Raw genomic sequence first — 24358 nt, forward strand, 5'->3', positions numbered from 1 at the left:
AAAATATTTCTAATCTTTTCCCGAGCACGTCAGCTTTTTCTCTTCTTCTTTGAACTATCGCAGCAGCCACCAGCTGATTGTCGCGGGTTACATTTTGGTATTGTATCGATAGGTGGTCTTTTACGCGATTATGGTGGTAGAAATTCCTTCATTTGAATATAGTTTTCTTGTCGTTTGCAAAATATCTCAAGAGGGAAATCACTTAACTGACAGATCAAAATATAACCATAAAACTTAACTTCAGCTGGCTTGTTATCAGAATATATATATAGATTATCGATATATTAATCGGTGTTATAACATCGTCGTCGCGCAGCCAACTTAACGCAAGTAATTTTTCGTCTGCCCATTTGCCGTGTGTAACTTTTTGCTAATTTTTCGAGCAGGGAATCTTCAAGAGCTCACAGGATGATGATGCAACGCACTACGCTTTTGCTGCCCATGGCCATTGAAGCCACCATGCTGGCCCAGCAGCAGCGTGGCATGGCCACTTTAAAGACCATTTCGATGCGTCTGAAATCCGTGAAGAACATTCAGAAAATTACGCAATCGATGAAGATGGTGTCCGCGGCCAAGTACGCCCGTGCCGAGCGTGATTTGAAGGCGGCGCGTCCCTACGGAATCGGTGCTCAGCAGTTTTTCGAAAAGACTGAGATCGTGCCCGATGAGAAGGCCGAGCCCAAGAAGCTCTTCATCGCCGTAACATCGGACCGTGGTCTGTGCGGTGCTGTTCACACTGGTGTGGCGCGTCTGATCCGTGGCGAGATGGCTACCGAACATGCCAACACCAAGATTTTCTGCGTGGGAGACAAGTCCCGTGCTATTCTGGCCCGTCTGTACGGCAAGAATATCCTGATGGTGGCCAACGAAATCGGCCGTCTGCCCCCCACTTTCCTGGATGCCTCGAAGATCGCCCATGAGGTCCTAAACACTGGCTACGAGTACACCGAGGGCAAGATCGTGTACAACAAGTTCAGGTCCGTTGTCTCGTACCAGTGCAGCACACTGCCCATCTACGGTGGCCCCACTGTCGAGAAGTCGGAGAAACTGGCCACTTACGACTCGCTCGACAGCGATGTCATCAAGAGCTACTTGGAGTTCTCGCTGGCCTCCCTCATCTTCTACACCATGAAGGAGGGTGCCTGCTCGGAGCAGTCCTCCCGTATGACGGCCATGGACAATGCTTCCAAGAACGCCGGTGAGATGATTGACAAACTTACTCTCACATTCAACCGCACCCGACAGGCTGTCATCACTCGCGAGCTGATTGAGATCATCTCTGGTGCTGCTGCCCTCACATAAGCTGTCCTGTCCTGATCCGGAAACTCCAGTTCGAACAGCTCCAACGATATATAAAGTAATTGCATATGATTCAGGGCGCCAGGAGCGACGCCTTGGATTACATTAATGTTAAAGTCATTCTGAATAACTCCCAGAATAAATAGCGTGGAACGAACGAACCTAACCTTTGGGCCCTGTTTTTGGATATCGGATTATTTCTTTTATTTCATTTTTTCCATTCATTTAGATATTCAGAAAACGATATCAATCAACCCTTTGTGCTTAGCAAACTATGGAATTAAGGCATATATGTCGGGGAGTTTCGTTGGGCTCCGTGGCCAGGATCTAGCACATATTCTGCAGTACATTGAGTATGTAGGCACCGATGTCCTCGTCCTGGTTGGTCCATGAAATCAGCAGGGTTTTCTGCTTGGGATCCTTGGCATCCTCCTCGACCTTCACCTCAACGGATTCAATGGTAATGGAACCATTTTCTTGCAGTGCCACCGTCCAGCCGACTAGTTTTTCCTCCAGCAGTGTCTTCAGTCGTTCGCTGGTAAGCCCCGTTGGACCGGGATCATCAATTTTCACCTTGGACGTGAAGCGCATAACATGCCGATTGATGCCGATCTCCTTGAGGGCATCTGTTAGATTTTGCAGCATTATTCGATTGTCCTTCATCACCAGTACGCCGTGGATGAGTCGTCGTCGCTTCGGATCCGGCGGCTGAGCGTTGTACGACCGAGCCTCGGCCTTTAGCAGGGAAACGGCAGCGTCTACGGGTATTCTAACGGGCGTGGAGATCACACAGGTCTCGCCATTGGCGGGCATGTAAGTTTCCAAATTGAACTCGTCCTTGATCTTCGATCGCAAAAACTTCATCTTCTCCGCCTCCCCATGGACGAGCATTACGTTCTTCGGCTCACAGTTTTGAATGAGCTGCATTATGCCTGCAATAAAGGGAAAACTTCTTTAGAGAAGCTCGTGGGAAAGTGAGTGAATGCTACAAACCTTTGGCATCGGCGTGCGCCGAAAAGCTCATGTACTCCACTGCCATTTTGACCTCAACCACCTGACGATTTTCGAACTCAACCTTCTTCGCACCGCCGAGGATCTTGTTGCCCACGGTGCCCTGGACACAATAGCCGGGCATGATGACCATGTTGTTCTCGTTGGGCGCCCACTTTTTGAATATTTGCAGCGAGAGGCCGGCATGCAACATGCCAGGAGTGGCAAACACAACCATAGCACCGGGGTTATCAATGTAAGCCTTATCGAATGGTTTTATGTGCTTGAAATCAAACATATTACGATGGACGAATGTCTTGCGAATCTTCTGGTTCGTCCATGTTATGAACATCTTGTAGTACGTGTTGGCCTTCTCGGTGAGGCCCAGGGCAAAGTAGATGGGATATTTGAGGTTCATGCGCTCCCAGTAGGTCTCCAGCAGTATGCACAGCTCCTGGGCCCGCCCCAGGGCAAAGACCGGTATCAACACTTTACCGCCACGCGCCACGCATTCGTGCACCTTCTTGAGGAAGTCGCGTTCACGACAGCGCTTCGAGTCGCGTATTGTGGTGGCATAGGTGCTTTCCGAGATGAGCAGATCGGGTCGGCACTTGTCGATCCAGGCAGCGCCCAGATGGCGATCCGGCGTCATGTTGTAGTCGCCGGTGTAGACGACGCTTTGGGAGCCAACCTTAATCCAGAACATGGCGGCGCCCAGCACGTGACCGGCATAGTAGGCCTTAATCTCCAGATCCGTGTCCACCATCATGCTCTGATGCAGGGTCACTGGAATGACCTTCTTCATGCAGTCCTTGATCATTTGCGTGGTGAAGAAGTTGGACTCGCCCTTCCGCTCCACGGCCACCTTTCGCATATCCTCAAGGAGGATCGGTGCAATCGCCTTGGTCGGATGTGTCATGTAAATGGGCCCGTTGTAGCCCACTATCTCCGACATGTAGGGCAAAGCGCCACAGTGATCTGAATACCCAACCATTGATAAGTACATACATTTAGGGGCAAACGATTAGACTCTCATTAAATTTCATCAGAGATAAGGAGCGTTGGGGGCCAAGGCGTGGTAGGTACTCACCCAGGTGGAAGTGGGAAATGATCACACAGTCGATGTGGCTGGTTATGGGTCCTTCGGGAACAATGTAAGAAAAGTCCGGGAATCGCCGCTCGTCATTGTAGCCCATATGCATGCCGCAGTCGAGCATTATATTTTTGCCGCCCATCGTCAGAAGCAGGCAACTGCGGCCCACATCCTGGCCGGCACCGAGTGGTGTTATTTTTATGTCCGGCATGCCAAGTGCAGGTCGCTCAACCGCCCGTTTCTGTTGCTCAACAATTAATTGTTTTAGCAATTAAAAATCGTAAAATTTTCCGTGCCAATTTGTAAACACAGCAAGCACCGATAAAATATACCGTCCGACTCTCAGAAATATACCAAAAGATCACTCATCCCATTTTAAAAATATACCGTAAATATACTGACGAATTCAAGTTCTATTTTACGTATTCTTTGTTTTTGATCTTCCGTTGAAAATTACAAGCTAAATAGAATACTTAGCCATACCCAGATACTTTTATACGATTGATGAATTGATTGGCTACTTGATTGGCTTTTTCTTAATACTTGCTTTTATTGGATTTCTATATAACGTTGAAAATGAAATAATGAAAATAACAGCAAGGGCGAAAAGATGAAGTTGCCACTCATCTGCAAAGTCACGCTTCTGGTGTTATTTAGAACTTTCCTGTGTCCACCGAGTGGCAGCACTGCACAGATTCTTATCAAGGGGGACGGCAGTTGTTGTTTTGAAAATTTAGGTTGGTAACAACATGCGATTATAAGACTCTCCGATCCATATGAATGCCTTTGCTCTCATCAAGGACAATACTCTAATGCAGTGGCCTTTTGGCAATTCCCGACGTGAAAAAGCGCTATCTGCATGTGTAGTTCGAGTTTAATTTGGAGCGTCTAGGGGCCGAAAGAATACATATGGGAGAATATGGGAAAATGAGGTCGCGGTGATGGCTGTCCCAAAATGTCGTTTCCGATCCATATGACGGATATTCGTGCACATCCGCAGCAATTAACATACCCCTTATTGACTGCGGAATATTTTTTGATGGGTAAATTGAGCAAGCAATTCAATGCAAAGCAAGATTGTTTTGAACTACTACTCCTCTCGTGTTTAAACATCTCGAGAAACGCCTGGAAGTGGGTGTCCTTATGCCCGTTGTTAAGTATGAGGAAAACAATTCCTCGATACATTGATGGGCTACAGAAACGTTAAAAGTAAAAAGACAAAGTCGAATAGAATTTTCATTATATTGTAACAAGGCAAGAAATTTCAAATTAAAGACGTTCTGTATTCATATACATATCAAAATAATAAAGAAAGCATTATAGCTTTGCTCAAAGAGTTGTTCAACAACAAAGTGATTTCATAAACATCAGGTTTTAAGAGTCATTTACTTGGTATTGTCGGCGGTAGCGATATTACCACTGCGGAATGCGCTAATTCAGCACTGCTCGATCTGGATCGTCCCCGCGGCAGGGATAATTTCATCCGAAATGATCGGTAGCGAGAAGGGCGGCAGAATTTGGTCCGACTTGGAGGTGACGGGTGTGCTGCTGGTGGATTGGATGGCCGGTGGCGAGGAAGACGGCAGAATTCGGTCCGACTTGGAGGTGACGGATGTGCTGCTGGTGGATTGGATGGCTGGATTGGAGGGGGATCTCTCGGCAAAGCTGTGGTCGTTGGAGCGCGGCGACTTCTTTTGAATTTTGCTGTCCCAGCATTTGATGGCACGTCGACGGGCATTGGCATTGATATTGTCCATCAAGGACTTACTGCGGCCCGAGTAGGGGAACAGTTTTGCCTCCGACGTGTCTCTCGGGAAAGGTATGTGGCGGCGCTCCTCCTGCGTCTGCTTCGACATCTCGCGATACGCCTCGATCTGCCTCAGCCGCTCTACACTGGAGTACGCTGCATTCGCCAGCTCCGACGCTGCATTTTTAGGTATTGTTTTAGCATGGGCTACGGTGGCGTTCATCATAATGTCACTGCGCGACTGCATCTGTGACTGAATGAAGATTTTCTCTTCCAGTGCCCGGGCATCGCTGGGGTCGGTGATGGTGCTGGCGGTGGTGATGCTGGCGCCATTTTTCTTCTTCTTAGTCCTTAAGTTCTTGACCATGTCTATCGATCGCTGCTTACGGAACTCACGGACCGGTGGATATATGTGCCCTATGGCGGATTCCACAAGGTTCACGCTGGCGGCTATAATTTGAATAAAATTGAGTCCAAAGAGAGCCAGAGAGACTGGAAACTCACCCATCACTGTTATGCTTCCCGTGGTAAAGATCTTCAGCGTGGCCTTTGGCATCTGCATCTTGTACGTGACACACCAATGCATCTCCGGTTCCTGTTTGGCATTCTCCGGATGCTTTTTCGAGAAGTTTACAATATTAATGTCCCAGGGCATCCTGCAAGTACCCAGAACAGTCTCTATGCGAAAATTCTGAAAGCGTGTCGGGAAACCGAGTTTCCACAAGCAACGGGCAAACCTCCTGGCCGCCACTTTGGCCTTCAAATGAGAATAGGAATGAGATTAGATTATATAGGTGATTTGCTTGCATGGCTTGCTGGGACACCTACCAGTATCTCAGATGTGGTGCCTGTGCAATTGATCCTACCGGATGACCAAATGAGGGCCGTCGCAGCGGGACGCCGCAGCTTCATGGTTAAATTTCGACTCCTGTGATATTTCACATTGAAGCCACGCTGCGCTATGTCACTCAAGTCGAGTTGGCATCCCACATTGAACGAGCACACCACATTTCTGATCAGAATGTTCAGCTTTGGATCGTCTGCCTCTGCTGCCGTTTTCTGGTGGCTGAGCAGCGCTAATGGCTCATCTGTGACAGGAGCGTCTGGCTCTGGTACTATCTCCGCTGCTGGTGTTTGTGCCTGTGCTTCTGCGTGCTCAGTAAACGGATCCAGCATTTGCTGCTGCTGGGGAAGGACAGCAGTGGAAATGCCGCCTTTGCTAAACTGCGAAAATCGCGCTTTTTGGCCACCAATCAGTTTGGCTATCGGTACGCTAATCATTGCGTTTTCCATTAGCGTCAAATATGAAGACGCTGTGGGGTACATCATCGACGTCAACGTGGTGCTGCTGTTGCTGTACTCGTGTGGATAGAGATGCATATCCTCCACTTCCTGGAGCCACTTTGTATTGGATTCATTTTGCTCCACGATTAGGTGTTCGAAGTCCGTCTTCAGCGCCACCAGTTGTTTCGCGGGCTTGGCCTCCCCATGATTCTTCCGGCCGAGTGCCGTTTGCCCCAGCTTCGGACGAAAGCTTTTTAGCTCCTGCAAATGCTCCTGCTGCCGAATTGCTGCCCCTGCGTCCCTCGGAACCATCTCTACTCGCTGGTCTTCAGACGTATTCCCCACCCAACGGTCTAGAAGCTTTGGTATCATTAGATGTTCTAGCGATTCAGCCGACTCGGCACACTCCTTTTCGCCGGGATCCCTTTTACTGTAGTTTATTACACTGCTCATTTTATTCTTATACGATCTTCTCAACTTGTTGCTCGTGATCTTTTATTTCCTTTATTAATGAAGCGTGGTTTCACGAATAAAAATGGCGCCACAACATGAAATTTTACAACGGCCGACATTTGGCAGGGTGTGTTACCACAACAAGGTGACGCACAAGCACTAGAAGATTTCTAGTATAAATACTGAAAATATTAGATAATAATACTCCAATATAATAAAAAGAGTATAAAAATGCAAGGTGTTTTACCTAGATAGGTTAAATATATTTTGGTCTGGCGAACATATTTTTGTGAACTACTTCTTTGTGTTTTGATCAAATTGACACTATTTTTCTGTTGTTTCGCGTATGGCCTAAAATTTTGATTATACAATTATTCAATACTATGACTCTAGATTTTACTAGACTCTGCACACCCTTGGGAAAAGAAAAGAAAACCTGAAAATCTTAAAGTCTCGGTTTTTGGAAATGGTCGTTTTTCCTGTGATCGGAATAGCATCCTTCATCCGACAAAGTCCTTATCTAGGATCAAGGATATTTTCTCCAGACATATATGTCCTGTTTTCTCGGATGGGACGTAAAGTTGTTCACCTGTTTAAATAGAGCGGGGTCAAGTGGCTTAAGTTCGTTGTTTTCCTAGGTATATTTTAAAAATGAGACGGTATGTTTTGGTATATTTCTGAGGGTCGGACGGTATATTTTATAGATAGGTCCGCGGTCACACTACATCCAAGACAAATTCTAAATTTTTGGACAAATTTTTGGATCGCAGCTCAAATGCCAAAGAAAATGGGTATCAACTCGAAGGCCGTGGAGGCGCGGGAGCGGAAGGAAAAGGAGCGTAAGGCGACCCAGGAAAAGAAGGCCAAGGACGCCGAAGATCGTCTGTGGCATGACGACGACAAAAGCCTGGCCAAGAAGCAGCAGCGCCGCGAGGAGGAGGAACGCAAGCGGGCCGAGGCGGCCAAGCGCAAGGCGGAGGCCAAGGCACTGCTGGACGAGGAGATGAGCTCCATCAGCACCCAGCGCAAGCAGCCGCTGGCCAAAATCAACCGCCAGCAGATACTGGAGGAGCTTGAGAAGAAGCAGAGAAACATCGATGCCATTAACGAGGCCAACAAGCCCGCCGCCACTCGCGTTGTGGTCCAGACGAACGTCGTGGAGGAGAACATCAATCGATCCCTCGCCGACACCGATGTAGCCAGCAACATTGACCAGGCGCTCGTTGTTCTCAGGTGAGTGTCATCGAAGGTATACATCTTTTATGAATATTCCTAATCTTTTGCCGTGCCATGTTCCAACAGTGTCAACGAGGGCGATGATGACAAGCATCCCGAGAAGCGAATGCGCGCCGCCTACAAAACCTTCGAAGCCAACAACCTGCCCCGCATCAAAGCCGAGAATCCCTCGCTCCGCATGTCTCAGTGGAAGCAGCTGCTGATGAAAGAGTGGAACAAGTCTCCCGACAATCCTTTCAACCAGGCGCGCTAGTGGTCTGGGGATCCCTGCCCCCACCCATCCATTGCGTACTCTAGTGAATCTGCTGCCGAGCAGCTAGTCAACCTTTGATTCAACGCAAAATTTAATTTATACACAAGCTAAAAGTCAGAATAAACTAATATAATTTATTAAAATCAAGTGTAGGGGCTCCCGATGCAACTTCTGTCCCGAGTAAACTGATTTTAAGATCTCGTTCCTTATGCAATAAGTCAACAAAAATGTACCACAACAAGCTGCGAAAACATACCTAGTATAGGAGTAGAGTAGTATGTATATTTAGACAGCTTTCCTTTGCTTATTTAATGACCAATTTTATTGGCCACCTCGACGGAACTTTGTGGCCCTGATCCGATTCCGGTTCCACGTTCGCCCTGTTGTGCTTATGAATGAAGTAATTACATCTATTGCTTTGATTGCTGCTATACGCGGCTCCAACTGTTGTCATTCCAACTTTTTACCCATCACTTTTTTGTGTGCTGTATGGTGCAAAATAGAGAGAATAATAAGTGCTGTGCTTCCGCTTTCACTGCCCTGCCGTCTACTTGGAAGTTTGTTGGCGTTTGGTGAACCACGAACACACAAACGTACTTTGGGGCGTAAGGCAAGACATCTCTCCGAATAAATGTACGTAACATCAGCGACTTAAGTATGTGCTTAGCGTCATTATGTGCATGTTTTTGCGCATTAAAATTGGTTTTATATAAGTCCTCTTGATATTAGGTCTTAATTGAGCGATTTTCCAAAATATAAAGTTGCCTTAATTACTATTTTCTGGCCAACTTTCATTTGAAACCCAAATATTGAACGGACAACCCGGGCATCAGAGAAGATGGAAAATCGCACCAGATCTTTACCTTTCCGCTTGTCGAGAAATGCTGAAGAAGAGACATTTGGAAAGGTGCTGAATGCGTCTTTTGTTGGGATGGATATGGATGAAATGCTCCTGCGGGAGTTCTGATGTCTGATGGTATATCATATACGTAATATTCGCACTGGCATATTGGGTAATGCTGATGCTGGTGGGGTTTCCAGCTTAAATCTCTTATCATTACCCCACACATCGTTCACTTTTTAACGGTTGGTGTTAGCGGATCTATTACACATTCCATTCCATTCCATTCACTCGGAAGCGCCTCGTAATTTCCCCAGACTGCATTCGACAATTAAAATGTTCCACTGCAGTAGATTCGAATCTTAACAGTGGCTCTGTGCCGCTGTTAACCGTTTCCAACCGCTCCTAACGTCAGCTGGCGCTTGGTTTTGCTGTTGGCTGGCATTGCCTCCGGGGGCTGTGCTTTCTTTTTAATAAAAAATTTCTTTTGTCGTGGCGCAACTTCATTCAAACCGAGACCGTCGAAGGCAGCGGACGCGTCGTGGAACTCCAACAGAGACATCCATCTTTGAGCAAACGAACGAGCGCGAGAGAAATGTAAATGCAAGAAATACCCGTACCATATTGAACCCCAGCTTTGTGAGTGTGTTGTTTCGGAGCTGAGAGAAAAGAAAAGTGCGAGACGTGTTTGGGAAAATCGAATTGAAAATCAACGGAAATCGCAAAAGAAAAAACGGTAATCGTGCGTCTCTCTCTGTCTCTATATCTGTCTTGTTTGTGTCTGTGTGAACTTTATTGTTTGTTCAAACAAAAGTTCTTCTGTGGAATAATACGAGTACCATCCAATAATAAGGATATCTATAGCTGGTCAGCGAGAAGACGGGTAAGCCGGGAGAGAGAGAGCCCTCACTTATAGAAGAGCCCTCTGTCTTGTGGGTTAAGCGGTTAGCAATGCGTACTGCCTTTACAGTTAGAGCTAATTAGCATACTTCCCCATCCAATGGTCACCAATGTGGAAATCAGGGCAAGCGGCCCACACTGCACTGCAGAGACACTGCCACTGGCCAAGTTTGTGCCTCAAGTCTTTTGTTGCAACCTGTGCTGTGTGGCAGCCCTTTTTGCCGGCAGACCAGCAAAAAGTTGCTCAGTTTTTAGTGCGAGCATAATTACGAGACTCTTCCTAGTCTGTCCAGATCTCTCGGTGTGGCTTACTTTTCTCTTCATCAAATTTGGTTGACCCACAAATCGTGGACTACATGTTAATTGGTGTTTATTTCCTCTCTCTCTCTCTCGCGGATAGCATTCCCCATTCTTTTGGCCAAAAACATTATCGTACAAGGTTCATTGACCATCGATGTCCGTGCGAGTGGTACGAGCTGTTATGTAAATGCACCGAAAACATTATTAGATGTTGGATTCTGGTAATTAATTCATACATTGCTTTGCATGAGATTCGATGGGTTGCGTGTTGACGGCTGACTGGCGGCGTTATGCATTCGAAGGCTGGAGATTATTCAATCCGCAGAGCAAGAGCTAACGAGATTAATTGGCAGTTGGCCGTTAGATAATTTATTAGTTTCCCAATAGGTCGGCGGAGCTCGCTCCCAATAGGCCGGCCGGGGCCGGTAAGGAGACCACTGTCCGGCGTCTGATTTATAGCCATCGCCAGCGACCCAAATTGGCAAATTGTTAGCAAAGAAACAGAAACAAAAACAGAAACAGTAGAGAACTTGGAGCAGAACTTGGAGCCAACCCATTTATTTGATGGCACGCGCGGGCGCTGCTCCGCTATTGCAATTGCATTAACAACAGCTCAGCCGACTGAGCCAAAAAGCCAAGTGACCATAAAAGAGCTCTTTAATGCTTGTAACGCAGCAGCAGCGGCAGCGGCAGCGGCAATAACGGTTTGCTGTGGGCCTGGCCTAAACCGAATTTCCAACAAGATCTGAGTGATGTACGCAGGCCATATACGGCGGGTGGCTGGAATGCCTCTGGTGCCATCCTTGGCTGGTAGGAAGTCACACTCTGGCTCCAAAAACGTACTGACAGCCTTGAAAGATTTATTGGCTGCACCAGAGGATGGATCGCAGAGCGGCAGGCGATTCTTCAAATGGTGCAACCCATCCCCATCGAGTCAATCATCGCTCGGCTATCGGTTATCTCCGTTATCCGTATCTTGGCTGGCCAAATCTGAGCAATCATTTTCGAGGTGCCTGTGCCCGGCACTTTCCTTTTTATTTGAGTCGTGTCCAGAGGCTCGTGCCTGTCTGTCCGACCGTCTCTGCAATTTTCTTGCCATTTAGCTGTTTGTTGCACGAGTGTGTATATTTTTTGGCCAACGGCTGTTTGCTTTGGCCAACTTCAACTCCAGCTTTAACGGCGCTGGCCACGGCTGTCATTCAACGCTGGTTCGCTTTTTCCACCAATCCATCAGCAGTTTCCATTTGATTTTCTGCGGACAGTGCGAGTACTTTAATAATAGCCGCGATTTCTTTCTAAATCCCATATCGTATGCGTCAATGTCTAATGCATAATTTTTTCTCGCTTTATGCCATAAGTGGCTGAAAATTTTCGACTCATTAAAACTAACAAAATGAAAATGCAACGAAAATTCCACTCCACGCGACTTGAACTTCACACTCTGCCGCGGAGGCAGTCAGAAATTTCACCATTTCTCTTTGAAGAACCTGCGATGGCCAAGACTGCGTATTATAATTAAGATTTCAGGCACGTTGCCTTGACTTTCATTGCCATTTCTTAGACCTCCGTCTGCCGCTATTTCGGTTTATTGATTTTCTGTTTCTGGGTGGAAGGGAACTCTAACCGATTTGGCCAATGGGGTTATACATTTCCATATGCTAATCCCCCGCTTAGCATGTAGGTGTCACTTTCTTTCTTGGCTCTCGGTGTGAGAGCGGAAATCCGACTGGGGGGGCTCACAGCTCACGGCTCACGGATTTCCTCTCAGCCCCAGGGGAATCTGCTCGCAAATTTCATGTGATTTTGCAACACTCGAATGAATCATGAAACGCCCCAACACAAGGCTCTGCTGTGGCCAAGGTGTGTACTGTCCGGCCAACAGAGTTAACAAGCGGCAACCATCCAACAACGCCACTAGAGATCAGCTTATGAGTCGGCGGCCCGGCCAAGACCGATTACGCACCTTAAAAAGTGAAATTTCTGTTGTTTCTTTCTCGTTTTTGCCACACACACACACACACACACACAGAAAAATGAAATGCAAATTAATTCGTATGACTAAGATTTGATTTGCCCATGAAATTGAATACCTTTGTCCAACATTAAATGGAAACTTGCTGCAGGGAAAAATTCCTCCGGGTCTCGACTCGAATTTGAATAGCCGCAAGATAGGGCAGGCCCCTGCCGCATTCCAGCCAAAAAGGCGGAGCACTCGCCATTGAATGTTTGTCCAATGATCGTTAACGGGGTCAGCTCTGTACACGGGTTTCTTCGTCTGCTTTGGGGTCGGCTCGGGCTTGTGCCTGGCCGATTCCGAAGAGAAAAACGTGAGCCAGACAAGCGGGCATTACACGTTGCCTCATCTCGTCCGAGGGGAGATCGTGCCGAGGGGGCAATCAAAAAATTTCACTGATTTTAATTACAAGTATTTCTTTTATATTTTGCGTCCTACCGTTCGTTCTGGTTTGGCTACTTTGCTGCGGCTTCTCGGCCAAATGGTGTGCGTTGCCTTGCCTTGCGTTGCGTTGCGTTTCGTTTCTTGGCTTCTTTCTCTTGGCTGCTTGGCTGCTCGGTTGCGGTTAAAGTTGAGACATAAATTCGTTAAGCCATAAATAATTCTCTCTTCTCTGGGTCTGCTCTGCGTGAGTGTGGCGCCGCACCGCATTGAACCACACCAAAGCACACTCAGAAGCTGAGCGAGAAATTTTTGGCTGCCAAAAGTGAAAGTTGCAGCTGCTGCTCCGGCTGCTCCGGCGGCTGGCAATGCCATTGAAAGAAATGTAGGAAAGCGGTAGCCTCCCCTCTCACCCGCTCCCTTCGAGGGGCCGCCATAAATCAGAGACTCGCCAGAGACAGTTTAAAGTTGAATCTGGCCCAGGGCCTGGTCTAATGACTTTGCTCTTTGTCATCGTGTTGTTGTGGCTTTAACAATTTTCATGATTATGGGTGTTTCGTTTTGTCGTGAATTAGGTTTACTTTACCACGCTTTTGATGGTTGATGGTTATGATTTTGATGCCATTAAAAATTACACCTAATTGCGGGGTCTCCGTAATAGACGTGCGACTTTTTCGCCGGTGTAAAAGTTATGCTGTGGGAACTGCCAGCCAGTCAAATGAGTTAATCAGAGACCAATGCGAATTGTGTAATGTGAAAGTAAAAGGCAGTCGCCAGGCATCCCACAATTAACCGCTCTAAACAGCACCGATTGATTGGTTCTGGAAGGAACTGGGTCAGTAATCGTTTTGGGGTAGCAGCAGGTTCATTGATCTCGAAAAATATCACATACCAAAGCGACAAGACAACGCTGGCCACTGTGTCCCCGTCGATAACTTGTTTCAATATTTAAATTTAATTAAATTAGCACTTTCTACAAGCGAATGCAGACGGAAGACTACCGACTACCGACTACAGACTACAGACTGTGGCTGTGCCTCTTATTGAATAATAATTACAAGCAATTAGCACAGTGACCCACATGTTTAAATTATGAAAATGAAAAATTTTGTACGCCCAGCAAATTCCTGCAGTGCTCAATGGAAAGTGGCAATCGGCCACTCCGATAGGAGGAAAATCACGTTCGGCTGTCAAGAAGTTTGTGTCTTGAGTCTTTCGTTTCTGGTTGAGCGCGTGCGCTTTTAACGATCCATCCAATGACAGGTTTGTTTTTGGTTTTTGGTTTGGCATTCTACAAAAACAGGATGCTCCATGGCTCCATGGCTCGCTTTTGGCCAGTTGTTCTTTTTTTATTAGCATACTGATAAAAGCGAACGTGTGTGTGGCACGACGACGAGCATTAATAAAAAATAAAGATGAAATGAAAAGATGATGGAAAAAGCAAACAAGTTTCCTAAATTGTGACCCGATTACCCAGTTAACCAGTCTTGCGGCCTCCGTGTATGAGTTATGGCCCATCGCCGGTGGAAAATTGAGCCAATTGCTTGGCCATTTGCATAACACTTCTTCAGGCCGGGCCTTAGAACCCCAGAAAGTAAAGTAAAGTAAAGTATGTGCAATCATTGGGTATATCATTGACAATTGAAATGAAAGTTGCAGCTGGTTGAAAGCAAACACACACAAAATACAAAACACAAAACACAAAACGAGTTGCAGGCTAAATGGCTGGAACTCTGCGGCTGGCCACAATTGTTTCGGGCTGCTTGTGCTCTGCGCCGTGTGCAATTCCATGGAAATCTAGAGTAATAACCATAGCAATTTGGAGACACCATCGGTAGATTACTGCCAATTGGCATTGCACTTTCATTCATTGAGATTCTTTTGGAGCAGCAGCTCTTTCCTTGGGCACTTTGAATAAATTTCTACAGTGCTTGTGATTGACAGTCGATGCTGCTGTGATTAAACCGTATAATGAGGCTTTGGCAACGACTCCCTCCTTGGTTTTGAGTGGTTTTTGCTTTTTGACATTGACGTTGGATGTTTGGATGTTGGATGTTGGATGTTTGGCTTGTGGCTATATCTGTGGCCTGGTGAGTCAGTCATAATTAGCGTTGGGTCTGCCGCTTGTGTGACATTATCGATGTATTTTGATTGAATGAAAGTTGAACTGTGTTTTTGAAAGTGAATTTCTGCGGCCATTGAAGATGAAGCGAATCGAAAGCATTCAATTTGGGCTCTGACTGTGGCAGTGGCAGTGGCAGAATATATTGGTACAGCATTAGACAATAGTCGGCTCTGCGGTCCAGGCCATCATTTGGCATTTGGCTCGTTTGACATAACAACCACAACAACCAGAAACAACCAGCGACAAACAACAAATACAACAACTCCCAGACGGGTTTTCCACAGTGCAAAAACTGGCTGCTCACATTTGGTAAAATTTCACTTTTTCCTTTTTATTTGCTGAAGCTGCAGCTGCCACTGCCACTGCCACTGCCACTGCCGCTGCTGTTGCTTTTTTTTCATGAAAATCAAAGCAATCCAATGGCTGGTCCAACAGTGCCACAGACCACTCCACATTTGGTGTCCACCAGTTGGTTTAATTGTAAGCGACACTGTGTCTACACAGTGTCCTGGCCCGTGTCCAGCATTTAGCGCAGGAGACCTGCTCCCTGAGTAGTACTTCGGTTTTGGCCAAAACACTTCTCGCCCAGAAGCCACTAGATGCCACAGCACAGGCATGTCTCAATTAAGGCTACCTACGGTGCCCGGCCGAGGCCTCGGCCAGCCTGACAAATTGCCGAGTGGAATGGCAATGTGGCTGTGACTGTGGCAGCAACACCAACACTTGCCACAACAGCAACGACTGCTGCAACTGGCTGCAATTTTCGCACCATAAATGTGGAAGCGGTCTGCCGTCAAAGCTTTTGAAGTGACAGCGGCCTTGCGCGGACTCTGAAATCAAGAGTGGTCTCTGCTGGGGCGGAAGGTCTTCTCTTCCAATGAAAGATTTGCTCGAACCAACATTCAAATTAAAGATTAAGACTTCATTTTTTCTTCTCCTTGTTTGCAGCCACAAAATGATGGCCAGCCTCGATTTCAGGGTGCTGCTGGCGTTGCTGCTTTTGGGCTCAACAAAAGCCACACCCTCGACAGAAACACCATCGGCTCTGCTGCCGCTGGAGGCACGCAATGCTGACCTTTCGGGCGAAGAGGACATCATCTCCACCAGCTATGTGCTGCCCAATCAGATCTTCAACGAGGGCAAGCCCTACTATCCCCGGCACGATCCCGTGTCGGGGCAGCTGGACTTCAGTGCCAAAAAGCAGGCCGGCATCCAGCCCGAGATCAACGAGGTGCTCGATCCCAACGAGAAGATAGTGCTGAGCGGTGCCTCATCGCCAAACATACACGACTTCCTCAACCTGCCCGTGAAGTACTCGTCCTCGAAGTTCGTCTACCCGCTGGTCTCCAGCTCGTATGCCAATCTCAAGTACCAGGGCAGCAACAAGAACTACATCACCAACAAGAAGCCCACCTCCGTGGTGGCTCCGGTGACGCCTCCGCCGCCCAGCTACCACAGTTCCAATTACTTCACGGTGCCGACAACGAAACTCACGGCAGTGACCCCCACTGCAGGAGCCTACTATCCGCATCCCAGTAGCAGCAGCAGCAGCAGCAGCACGAGCACCACAACCAAGGCAACCACCACGGCAGCGACCACTACCCAAGGAACATTGCCGCCATCCAGGAGACCCATCCCCGTGACGACAACAACAACAACGACGACAACAACAACTGTTCCGGCGGCCAAGTACACCACCACGTCCCGTCGGCCCATTCCGCTGCATGCTGCACCCACAACCACTCAGCCGCCACGCACCAGCACCACCCGCAAGAAGTTTGTGCCCACCAAGAAGTACAGTCCCGCATTGCCCAGCAGCAGCAGCAGGACACCGATCGAACAGGAGGAGCGACGCCCAAGCACCACCCAACAGCCGCGTCCCACTCCCAGCAGCAGCGATGTGGCATTCACCACCCACCATGCCACACCCCAGGCAGCCATCTTTCCCACAGAGCCCATGACGACGGCGAAAATTTACACCACTTCCAGCACAAGTCCACCCGTTGTCTTCACGGAGGGTCCCACGCCACCGCCGCCCTTCAGCCCCATACCGGGCACAGGCATACCGAATCTCGATCCCGCGGATGTGTACCACACTTTGGGCCAGAAGAACACGCAGGCGGAGGAACAGCAGCAGCAGAAGGAGCAGCAGTTGCAGAAGGAGCAAGAGCAGCAATATCAACAGCAACAGCAACAGCAGAAGTTCCAGCAACAGGAACAGCAGCAATATATGCAACAGCAACATATGCAACAGCAACATCTGCAGCAGCAACATCTGCAGCAACAGCAGCAACATCTGCAGCAACAGCAGCAGAAGCAGCAGCAACAACAGCAGCAGAAGCAGCAGCAACAACAGCAGCAGCAGGTGCAGCAGCAACATCAGCAACAGCAACATCAGCAGCAACAGCAGCAGCAACAGCAGCAGCAGCAACAACAGCAGCAGCAGCAACATCAGCAACAGCAACATCAGCAGCAACAGCAGCAGCAGCAACAACAGCAGCAGCAGCAACATCAGCAACAGCAACAGCAACAACAGCAGCTGCAGCCCCCCCCAAGACCCCCAATGACGCTCAGTGACATATTCAACAGCCTGGCGGAGGAAGAGTCTGCAGTGGCGCACAACTACCAACAGAACCAAGGATTTGACTCCCAGGGCAATCTAATAGAACCGATTGCCCCCTCAAAGCCATCGCCATTCGCCATGCAACAGGCAGTCGGACAGCCCCTGCCCCAGCCCGGAGCACCCCAAAGGCCCAGCACAGCAGGAGCAGGGACCACTCCCGGACAGAGTCCATACCCCAACGATCAGAAGGTGATCTCGGGCAGCCAGGAGAACTATAGCAACGAATATGTGTCCTATCAGGTGCAGCAGCCGAATGTGATGCAATACCGACCAGTGCCCGGCCAGATCAACAACGTGGTCATTTCGCCCGGACAGCACTCGGCCTCCTTTGTGCTCGGCAGCCAGGTGCAGCAGGTGAGCGTGGGTCATCCCAGCGTCGAGAAGGAGCCACTCTTTGCCAAGGACACGCCGGGCGTCCAGTACGGCCAGGTGATCAACGAGGACATTGGCAACATTAAGCGACCTGTGCCAGTGCCGTACAAGCCGGCAGCTCCGCAGGAGCCCCCAATGCCCACGAGCTATCAGCAGATGCCGAACGTCCAGCAGAACTCCAACTTCCACCAGAACGGAAACATGGCCACAGCTGGAACCACTGTGCCAGCCGGTTCCTACCAAGAGCCGCCGCCAGAGGCGCCCAGCCCATACCAGCAGCTGCCACTGATTGGCTCCAACATCAGGCCAGCGAATAAGCCAGTGGCCCCGAAGCCAGAGCAGCCAGCTCCGTCTTACCAGCCCACTAAGGCGTCGACGCCACACCAGACGCCACCCACGCGGCCGGCGGTGCATGGGGATGACACCCAGGATCTCCTCGTCTCCAGCAACATTCGCTTCCCAGTGCTGGCCGAGGAGACCTCCGTGGAACTGGCATCTTCGGCTGTTGGGCCCGGTCCGCCTGCCGGACCCCACATCAATGGCCATGCACAGCCGCTGAGCCTGCAGCAGATACACAACTCCAATCCCGTCGTCTTTCCCAAGGTCAAAGACGAGGAGACGCCCGGCGCCAATGTGCAGATCCAGCAGCACGAAGTGGTCAACCTCAACCAGCAGCAACAGCAATTGGTGAGTGCCTCCTTAAAGCCATCGGTCCTCCAACTAATCCGGTCTGTTTCCCTACTCTAGAAATTCCCTGCCCAGCAGCCGGGACATGGCGAGCAGCCCTCTCGGGATATGGAGCCGCCGCCGCGCTACCCCACCACTTCGTCCGGGCCACAGGTGCCGTCCACGCCTGGCAATCGTCCTCCCTTCTACAATGAGTTCAACCGCAAGCCCCAGGGTGGCCCACGGCCCAGCAACTTGCCCAACATTCTGCCCCAGTTCCGGCCCAATGCGAAGATCTCCAGCGGCCATCCGCCAACACTGAAGCAGGACCCGGGCAACATCCGCCTGCCCACGCAGGGCATGAAGCGACCCTACAATCCCTCTGCGCCGCCCCATTTCGCCCACCGCCGACAGCCCCTGCAGCAGCAGATGCTGCAAAAGCGCTACCCCATGAACCGCATCTCCGAGTATCCCGTGGGGCCGCAAGGCGTCGGCGGCGATATAAACAGACGGGTCTACCGCCTGCCGCCCTACGGAGGTCAGAACATGCCCTACCGCCCGGATCACATGTACGCGCGTCGTCCCAATGGGCCAGGTCCTGCCAATGGACCCCTCCGATCCGTCGATGGCTATCCGGCAGAGCGACATGCACCATCGGCCGGCTCTGAGCCGTACCAGACCATCAATGCCGAGGGAGCGGCAGACTTTGAGGAGGAGGATTTGGTGATCAACGATCCGCCGCAGCCGGTGACGCCCAGCAAGGATCGCATGGGCGTGGAGGAGACCAAACTGGAGCCCGTGGTCACCCTGCAAATGCTGCAGTCCCAGAAGAAGGCGGTGAGCCTGCCCGGAGATGATACTGGAGCAGGAGAGATACAAGTTACGGCCGACAATGATCCCCAGGAGGCGGAGGCCTCAGGCCTTAGCCAGCAGAAGCTGGACCCCAGTGGAATGTACGTGGTGTTCCCCCTGAAGGGATCAGAGAAGCAACAGATCGAGGGAGAGCCACCTTCGGCCCCGGCGGAGTACCAGAACACGCCATTCTCGGTGATTCGTGACCAGCCCCAGGAGCCGATACTGAAGAACAAGAAGCCGCAGTCGCTGCAGCAGCAGAACAAGGCCCAGCAAATGCCCAAGGAGAAGTTCCCGTATCCAATCGAGAAACCCGATCCATCGTACTCCGAGCTCAACCCGAAGCCCGAGTCTCAGGGCCATGTGCCGGGCGTGCTCATTGCGCCCCGCATCATCCACGGAGCCTTTGGTACCGGCACCGAAACCCCCATCGCCATTGCATACACGCCCACAGAGCCCAGCGTCTTCCGACGGACGTCGACAGCCGGGGACCAGGATCAGAAGTTCTCCAACATCAATCTGGCCACGCCCGTGATCAGCGAGATCCGGCAGGACACCCAGACGGAGGAGGGACTAAGCAGCGACTTTGATCTGCGCGGCCAGAACTACGAGAAGAACTTCATGGCACCCTTCTATCCCAGCGTAAGTCTGGGCGGCGGGGGAGCGGGAGCCAGCGGTGCTGCGGCTGTCAACTGGAACATTGTGCCCTCAACCACGGACCAGGCGATCTACGAGAAGAACAGTATCAACCGGGCCGATGTGGAGCCGGCTGAGGAGACGAAGGAAAAGGAGTCGGCCACGGCCAGCGCCCTGACAGCGGAGAAGAATCCCGAGCTCGACAGCTTCCAGCCGCAGCTGCAGGGCGGATTCAAGCCGATCTATCCGCCAGGCTACCAGCACGTGGAGCAGCAGATCGACCATGAAGACGCCAAGAACAGAGACCAAGATCAGCCCCTGGCACTGCCTCTGGTGGCGGTCACCACGAGCACAGCGAAACCGGCGACGGCAGCTGCCACCAGCAGCAGTTCGTCCTCCACAACCACCACGACATCCACCACCAATCAGCCCGGAACAACGAAAGCTGCTGCCACAGCAACAACCACAACAACAACCCAAGCGCCAGCTGGAAGCGTAAAGCCGACGCAGCGCAAGAAGTCCACTTTCGAGACTAGCCTGGCGGCCCTGCTCTTCGGAGACGAGGACGAGGAGGATGGCGCACGCAAGTCCGCGGAGCTGCCAAAGGCCCAGGCCGGACCACGGAATGTGCCCCGCATGGGACCCCGAAGTCTGACGCTCAGCTAAGTCCCCAAGGAGCTCCGAGGAGTTAGTTTAGTCCAATTTTAGTTTGTATTATTTATTCAAAGTTCTTGAAAGCAGGGAATCTGCGTAGAAGTAGACGATGTGGTAATCTAGTTCTTGTTCTACAGCTTATTGTTAGTCGTAAGTCCATATATAACTAGTACATGCATCCAGCCACCAACGAACCATACAGTCCCATTTACCTAACGACCTTACGACCTTTTGCGAGTCTGATTTGAATGTACGCACGCGGAACACTTTCTCATTGGACTCCCGAATCGTCGGAAATGAGATAAAAGCTTTTCGTATTATTCCACTTAACACAATCCCTAAGTAGTACTCACAATTTGCAAGATTATTATTTGTACCATAGAAATGAAATGAAAAATAAACGAAATTCTGATATGATAATTAATATGCAATTTGATTGGAAATGGGGATCGTTAAACTGCAGGGGCTGGGCACTGGCCGAATCTCGCTATGGAACACAGTGGGAAAAACGGACAATATAGCTGATAAAAACATACCTTCTTCCAGTTTTTTCTTGTGTTTGTCATGTAAGTCCTAGAGCTTGAATTGATAGCCTCTGATCCCGAAGCTGAGGAGGACGGTCATTAATACCAGGTAAGATATACATCCGGTACAGCGGTGGCCTCATGGTCACAGCATCTCCCCGAAGCGTTTGAGGCGCTGCAGAACAGTGGGGCACATTAGCCTATAATCTGGAAAATAAAAATGTTTATATATATATATTTTGTATTCTTCATTCGCGCTTTTTATTTATTTATTTCACAAGTTTAGAAATTTTGCGTTAGCGCAATCTGAATTTGAACTGACCGGGCTCGCTATCGCCAAAACCAGTTATCGGTGTTATCGATACACATATTGATAGAAAATGTAATATCGATATGCGGTCACACTGTACGTATCGTGCGTGTAGAATGTATATTTCTACATGTAGAAACCAACATTCATCTATAATGTATGTAGATAGTCGATTGTTACACGTTTCAATCCGTTTCAATGAACAATTGAAAACGATTGAAGTCAGTTGAAACGGACTGAAATAGATTGAGGATGCTTCAAGTCGAAGGAAATCGAAAGTCTGTCGTCTTTCTATATCTGTATTTATTGATTGAGTACAATTCAGTTTTACAGTTTTACAAAATTCTTCGTGTGTATTAAATTTATTCTTTCTTCGATTTTATGATGTTTAAAAACTGTAACTGAGTCGTTTATATATATATATATGTATTTATGTGTATATATGTATGCCTGGGATGGACTGTGATTCCACTGTGATCATATAATATAATACTTATACATGCTATGCACCCACACATTGCTAGGTGCACACATGTGTTTGATTGGCAACCGGAAATGAATTTTAAATTCATGATTTTCTAATGTTTGGCCTCACATAGAACCCATTTAACAAGACGATGCAATGAGGTTGAAGTGTTATTATGCTCAAATGGACGACATCAATTTCTTAACAATCATTCTACAGATTAACTCCTTCTGAATGCTATGTACACATAACATATGTATTTATGTACACTCGCGTGATCTTAATTAATTTCTCTGTTGAACAAAGTCTATGCTGCTAAAGTAAGTCGCTTCAGTTGGAGCCGATCGATACAATAATCAAATCTAGAATATTTTTCTATCGTTTGTATAATGGAAACTACTAGCCGATTCATAAATGGTGGCTCAGTCTTCGCCTTTTCGCATTTTCGAAATATGTATACGTTTTTCTGGTAATTGAGAGTCTAATTGTAGCCGATTTAAAACGAAGAAAAATAATAATATACACGTGTAAAATGTTCCAATTGATCGGCCAGCGTGCTATCAATCAGGCTTTTTTTGGATGTATACAAATGTATTTATTTTCAAAAACTAAAACTTAAAACATACGCCATTAAGCCCGTTTTTGGATATTGGTTCTCTCGAATCGGGGGACCAGTTCTGTACAGTTTTCGAGGGGTAAATGAGGGTAGGGAGGGGGCGTTCAAGTCTTACAACCTCACGTTGAACAGTCTACATAGATATATAGATATAGATACGATATTTAACTTTGACCTTAAGTGGTAGCTAGTTACAGTTACAGTTTAAAATGTATGTATTGCAATATGCCATTATATATAAATGTGTATATTTGTATTTAGGTTTTTTTTTTTTGTATATATTAATTGTGTAGACATAACCGCTTTTATACAGTGTTTAGACAACAAAATCAAATAAATAAGTGGATATAATGTATGCATAAAGAATAGCTATGCCATTTCGACAGGTTTGATTAGGTTTAATTAGAATAAATACTAAATACTTTCCGCTCTAATTTAGCATAGGATGTATAGAAAGTGTAAATTTGAAGGACTAGGAACCAGTACGATGTATATGATTATGTTTAGGTAATATCCATACAAAACGATAAGTTGGACACAATTTTACCAAAAAACTAATACAAACGAATTGGTTACTCTTATGCTCTCTTGGGCAAAACATTCTTAATTTTTAATAGAATAATTTGGCTTATCTGCAATTGCAATTTGCTCTATACACATGATGCGATACGATACGATACTAGAAACTATAATTAAATTTTGCTGATGTTTTCTCTTATCGAGTGGTACTCGTACTGCCGGCTTTTGGGGGACATTCAAATCTCAAGGAATTTAGAACTCGTTAAACAAAAAAATTGATAAAGGAATCCGTGGCATGGCTTAGACTATCCTGCGGCTATCCGACCTGGCCGCTGTTCATCACCTGATGCTTCTTCTTGTCGAATATGGGCAGCTTCGACTTGACCGCACCCTCGCACACCATCATCCGCTGATGGGCCGGCTTCTTTTCCAGATCGAAGCACAGGGCGTCTGGGTTCAGGTGTCGCTTGAAGTCCGAGTAGCGGCGCGACTCATACGAGAGGTAGTTGGAGCCCAGGGCTGAGGCAGCCACGGCCGCGGCCACAGTGCCATTGCCGTTCCGATGGTGCATGGACGGCGGCGAAGAGTCCTGCCGCTTGCGCTCAAAGTACTCGACAATCTTGGCTATTTGCGCCGATCGTGTGCTGGGCAGGGCCGTGAAGGAGCGATCGTCCCAGAGCAGCGAATCGGAGCCGGCCAGGCTGCTGATGTCGTCCGAGCTGTCCGTGTAGATGGACGAGGTGCGATTCTTGCAGTACAGCAGCTGATTCGTGGCAAACGGACTGCGCTGCAGCAGCGTGTGTATCTCCGAGTCGAGGGCCAGGCGATTGATCAGTCCGGCCGTCGCCGCCATCTGCGAATCGCTGACATTGCCGCTGAGCAGGGCATGGTGGCAGGTGTAGCGACGCTGGTGCGGACGCGGTGCCAAAATTTCGGCATCCAGATCATCCATGGAGTCCAGCGCCGTGGACGACGACGTGTTGTTGGCGCCAATCACTGCCGGATCGTTGTCGATCAGCAGCACCGACGATGAGGTCGAGGAGGTGTCATTGAGCTGCTGCTGCTGTTGGGCAGCGGCGGCTGTAGCGGCCACAGCAGCATTCGATGTGGAAGTCGCATAGTAGCAGCATCGACACAGGCTCGCCAGTTTATCGCTGAAATCGAAACCGTTGAGGATTAGTAAGGGATTCGGACTCGGACTGGG

The 24358-nt window shown here is 48.7% G+C and overlaps 6 protein-coding genes across 7 annotated transcripts in view; 3 read left to right on the forward strand and 3 right to left on the reverse strand.

Moving 5' to 3' along the window:
• The first annotated feature begins 355 nt into the window (after positions 1-355).
• On the forward strand, positions 356-1465 carry LOC6587798 (ATP synthase subunit gamma, mitochondrial). Its single transcript, XM_002012794.2, has one exon. The coding sequence runs from the start codon at positions 409-411 to the stop codon at positions 1300-1302; it is 894 nt and encodes a 297-aa protein (XP_002012830.1). The 5' UTR covers positions 356-408; the 3' UTR covers positions 1303-1465.
• An 18-nt stretch (positions 1466-1483) lies between these two features.
• LOC6587846 (integrator complex subunit 11) lies at positions 1484-3676 on the reverse strand. Its single transcript, XM_026984120.1, has 3 exons — positions 3380-3676; positions 2293-3267; positions 1484-2231 (listed from the first exon to the last, which is right to left on the reverse strand). Exons 1-3 carry the CDS (start codon positions 3591-3593, stop codon positions 1627-1629), a joined length of 1794 nt encoding a protein of 597 aa, XP_026839921.1. The 5' UTR covers positions 3594-3676; the 3' UTR covers positions 1484-1626.
• A 989-nt stretch (positions 3677-4665) lies between these two features.
• Positions 4666-6866, reverse strand: LOC6588087. The gene is made up of 3 exons (XM_002012796.2): positions 5958-6866; positions 5634-5886; positions 4666-5579 (listed from the first exon to the last, which is right to left on the reverse strand). Exons 1-3 carry the CDS (start codon positions 6864-6866, stop codon positions 4819-4821), a joined length of 1923 nt encoding a protein of 640 aa, XP_002012832.1. The 3' UTR covers positions 4666-4818.
• Positions 6867-7605: 739 nt separating this feature from the next.
• Positions 7606-8544, forward strand: LOC6587918 (coiled-coil domain-containing protein 124). Its single transcript, XM_002012797.2, has 2 exons — positions 7606-8099; positions 8169-8544. The coding sequence occupies exons 1-2, from the start codon at positions 7642-7644 to the stop codon at positions 8353-8355; spliced, it is 645 nt and encodes a 214-aa protein (XP_002012833.1). The 5' UTR covers positions 7606-7641; the 3' UTR covers positions 8356-8544.
• A 7327-nt stretch (positions 8545-15871) lies between these two features.
• On the forward strand, positions 15872-20731 carry LOC6604379 (chromatin modification-related protein eaf-1). The gene is made up of 2 exons (XM_002029246.2): positions 15872-18598; positions 18659-20731. The coding sequence occupies exons 1-2, from the start codon at positions 15872-15874 to the stop codon at positions 20729-20731; spliced, it is 4800 nt and encodes a 1599-aa protein (XP_002029282.2).
• A 2472-nt stretch (positions 20732-23203) lies between these two features.
• The window catches only part of LOC6587879, a 53237-nt gene continuing 52082 nt past the window's right edge, over positions 23204-24358 (reverse strand). For both annotated transcript variants that reach the window (XM_026984183.1, XM_026984182.1), the window contains one exon: positions 23204-24308. In XM_026984183.1, the coding sequence (XP_026839984.1) occupies positions 23471-24308 (838 nt within the window). In that variant the 3' untranslated portion in view covers positions 23204-23470. The remainder of the gene's footprint in view (positions 24309-24358) is intronic.

This window comes from Drosophila persimilis, unplaced genomic scaffold, assembly GCF_003286085.1.
Source record: "Drosophila persimilis strain 14011-0111.01,24,50 unplaced genomic scaffold, DperRS2 tig00000000-arrow-pilon, whole genome shotgun sequence".
Lineage (NCBI taxonomy): Eukaryota > Metazoa > Arthropoda > Insecta > Diptera > Drosophilidae > Drosophila > Drosophila persimilis.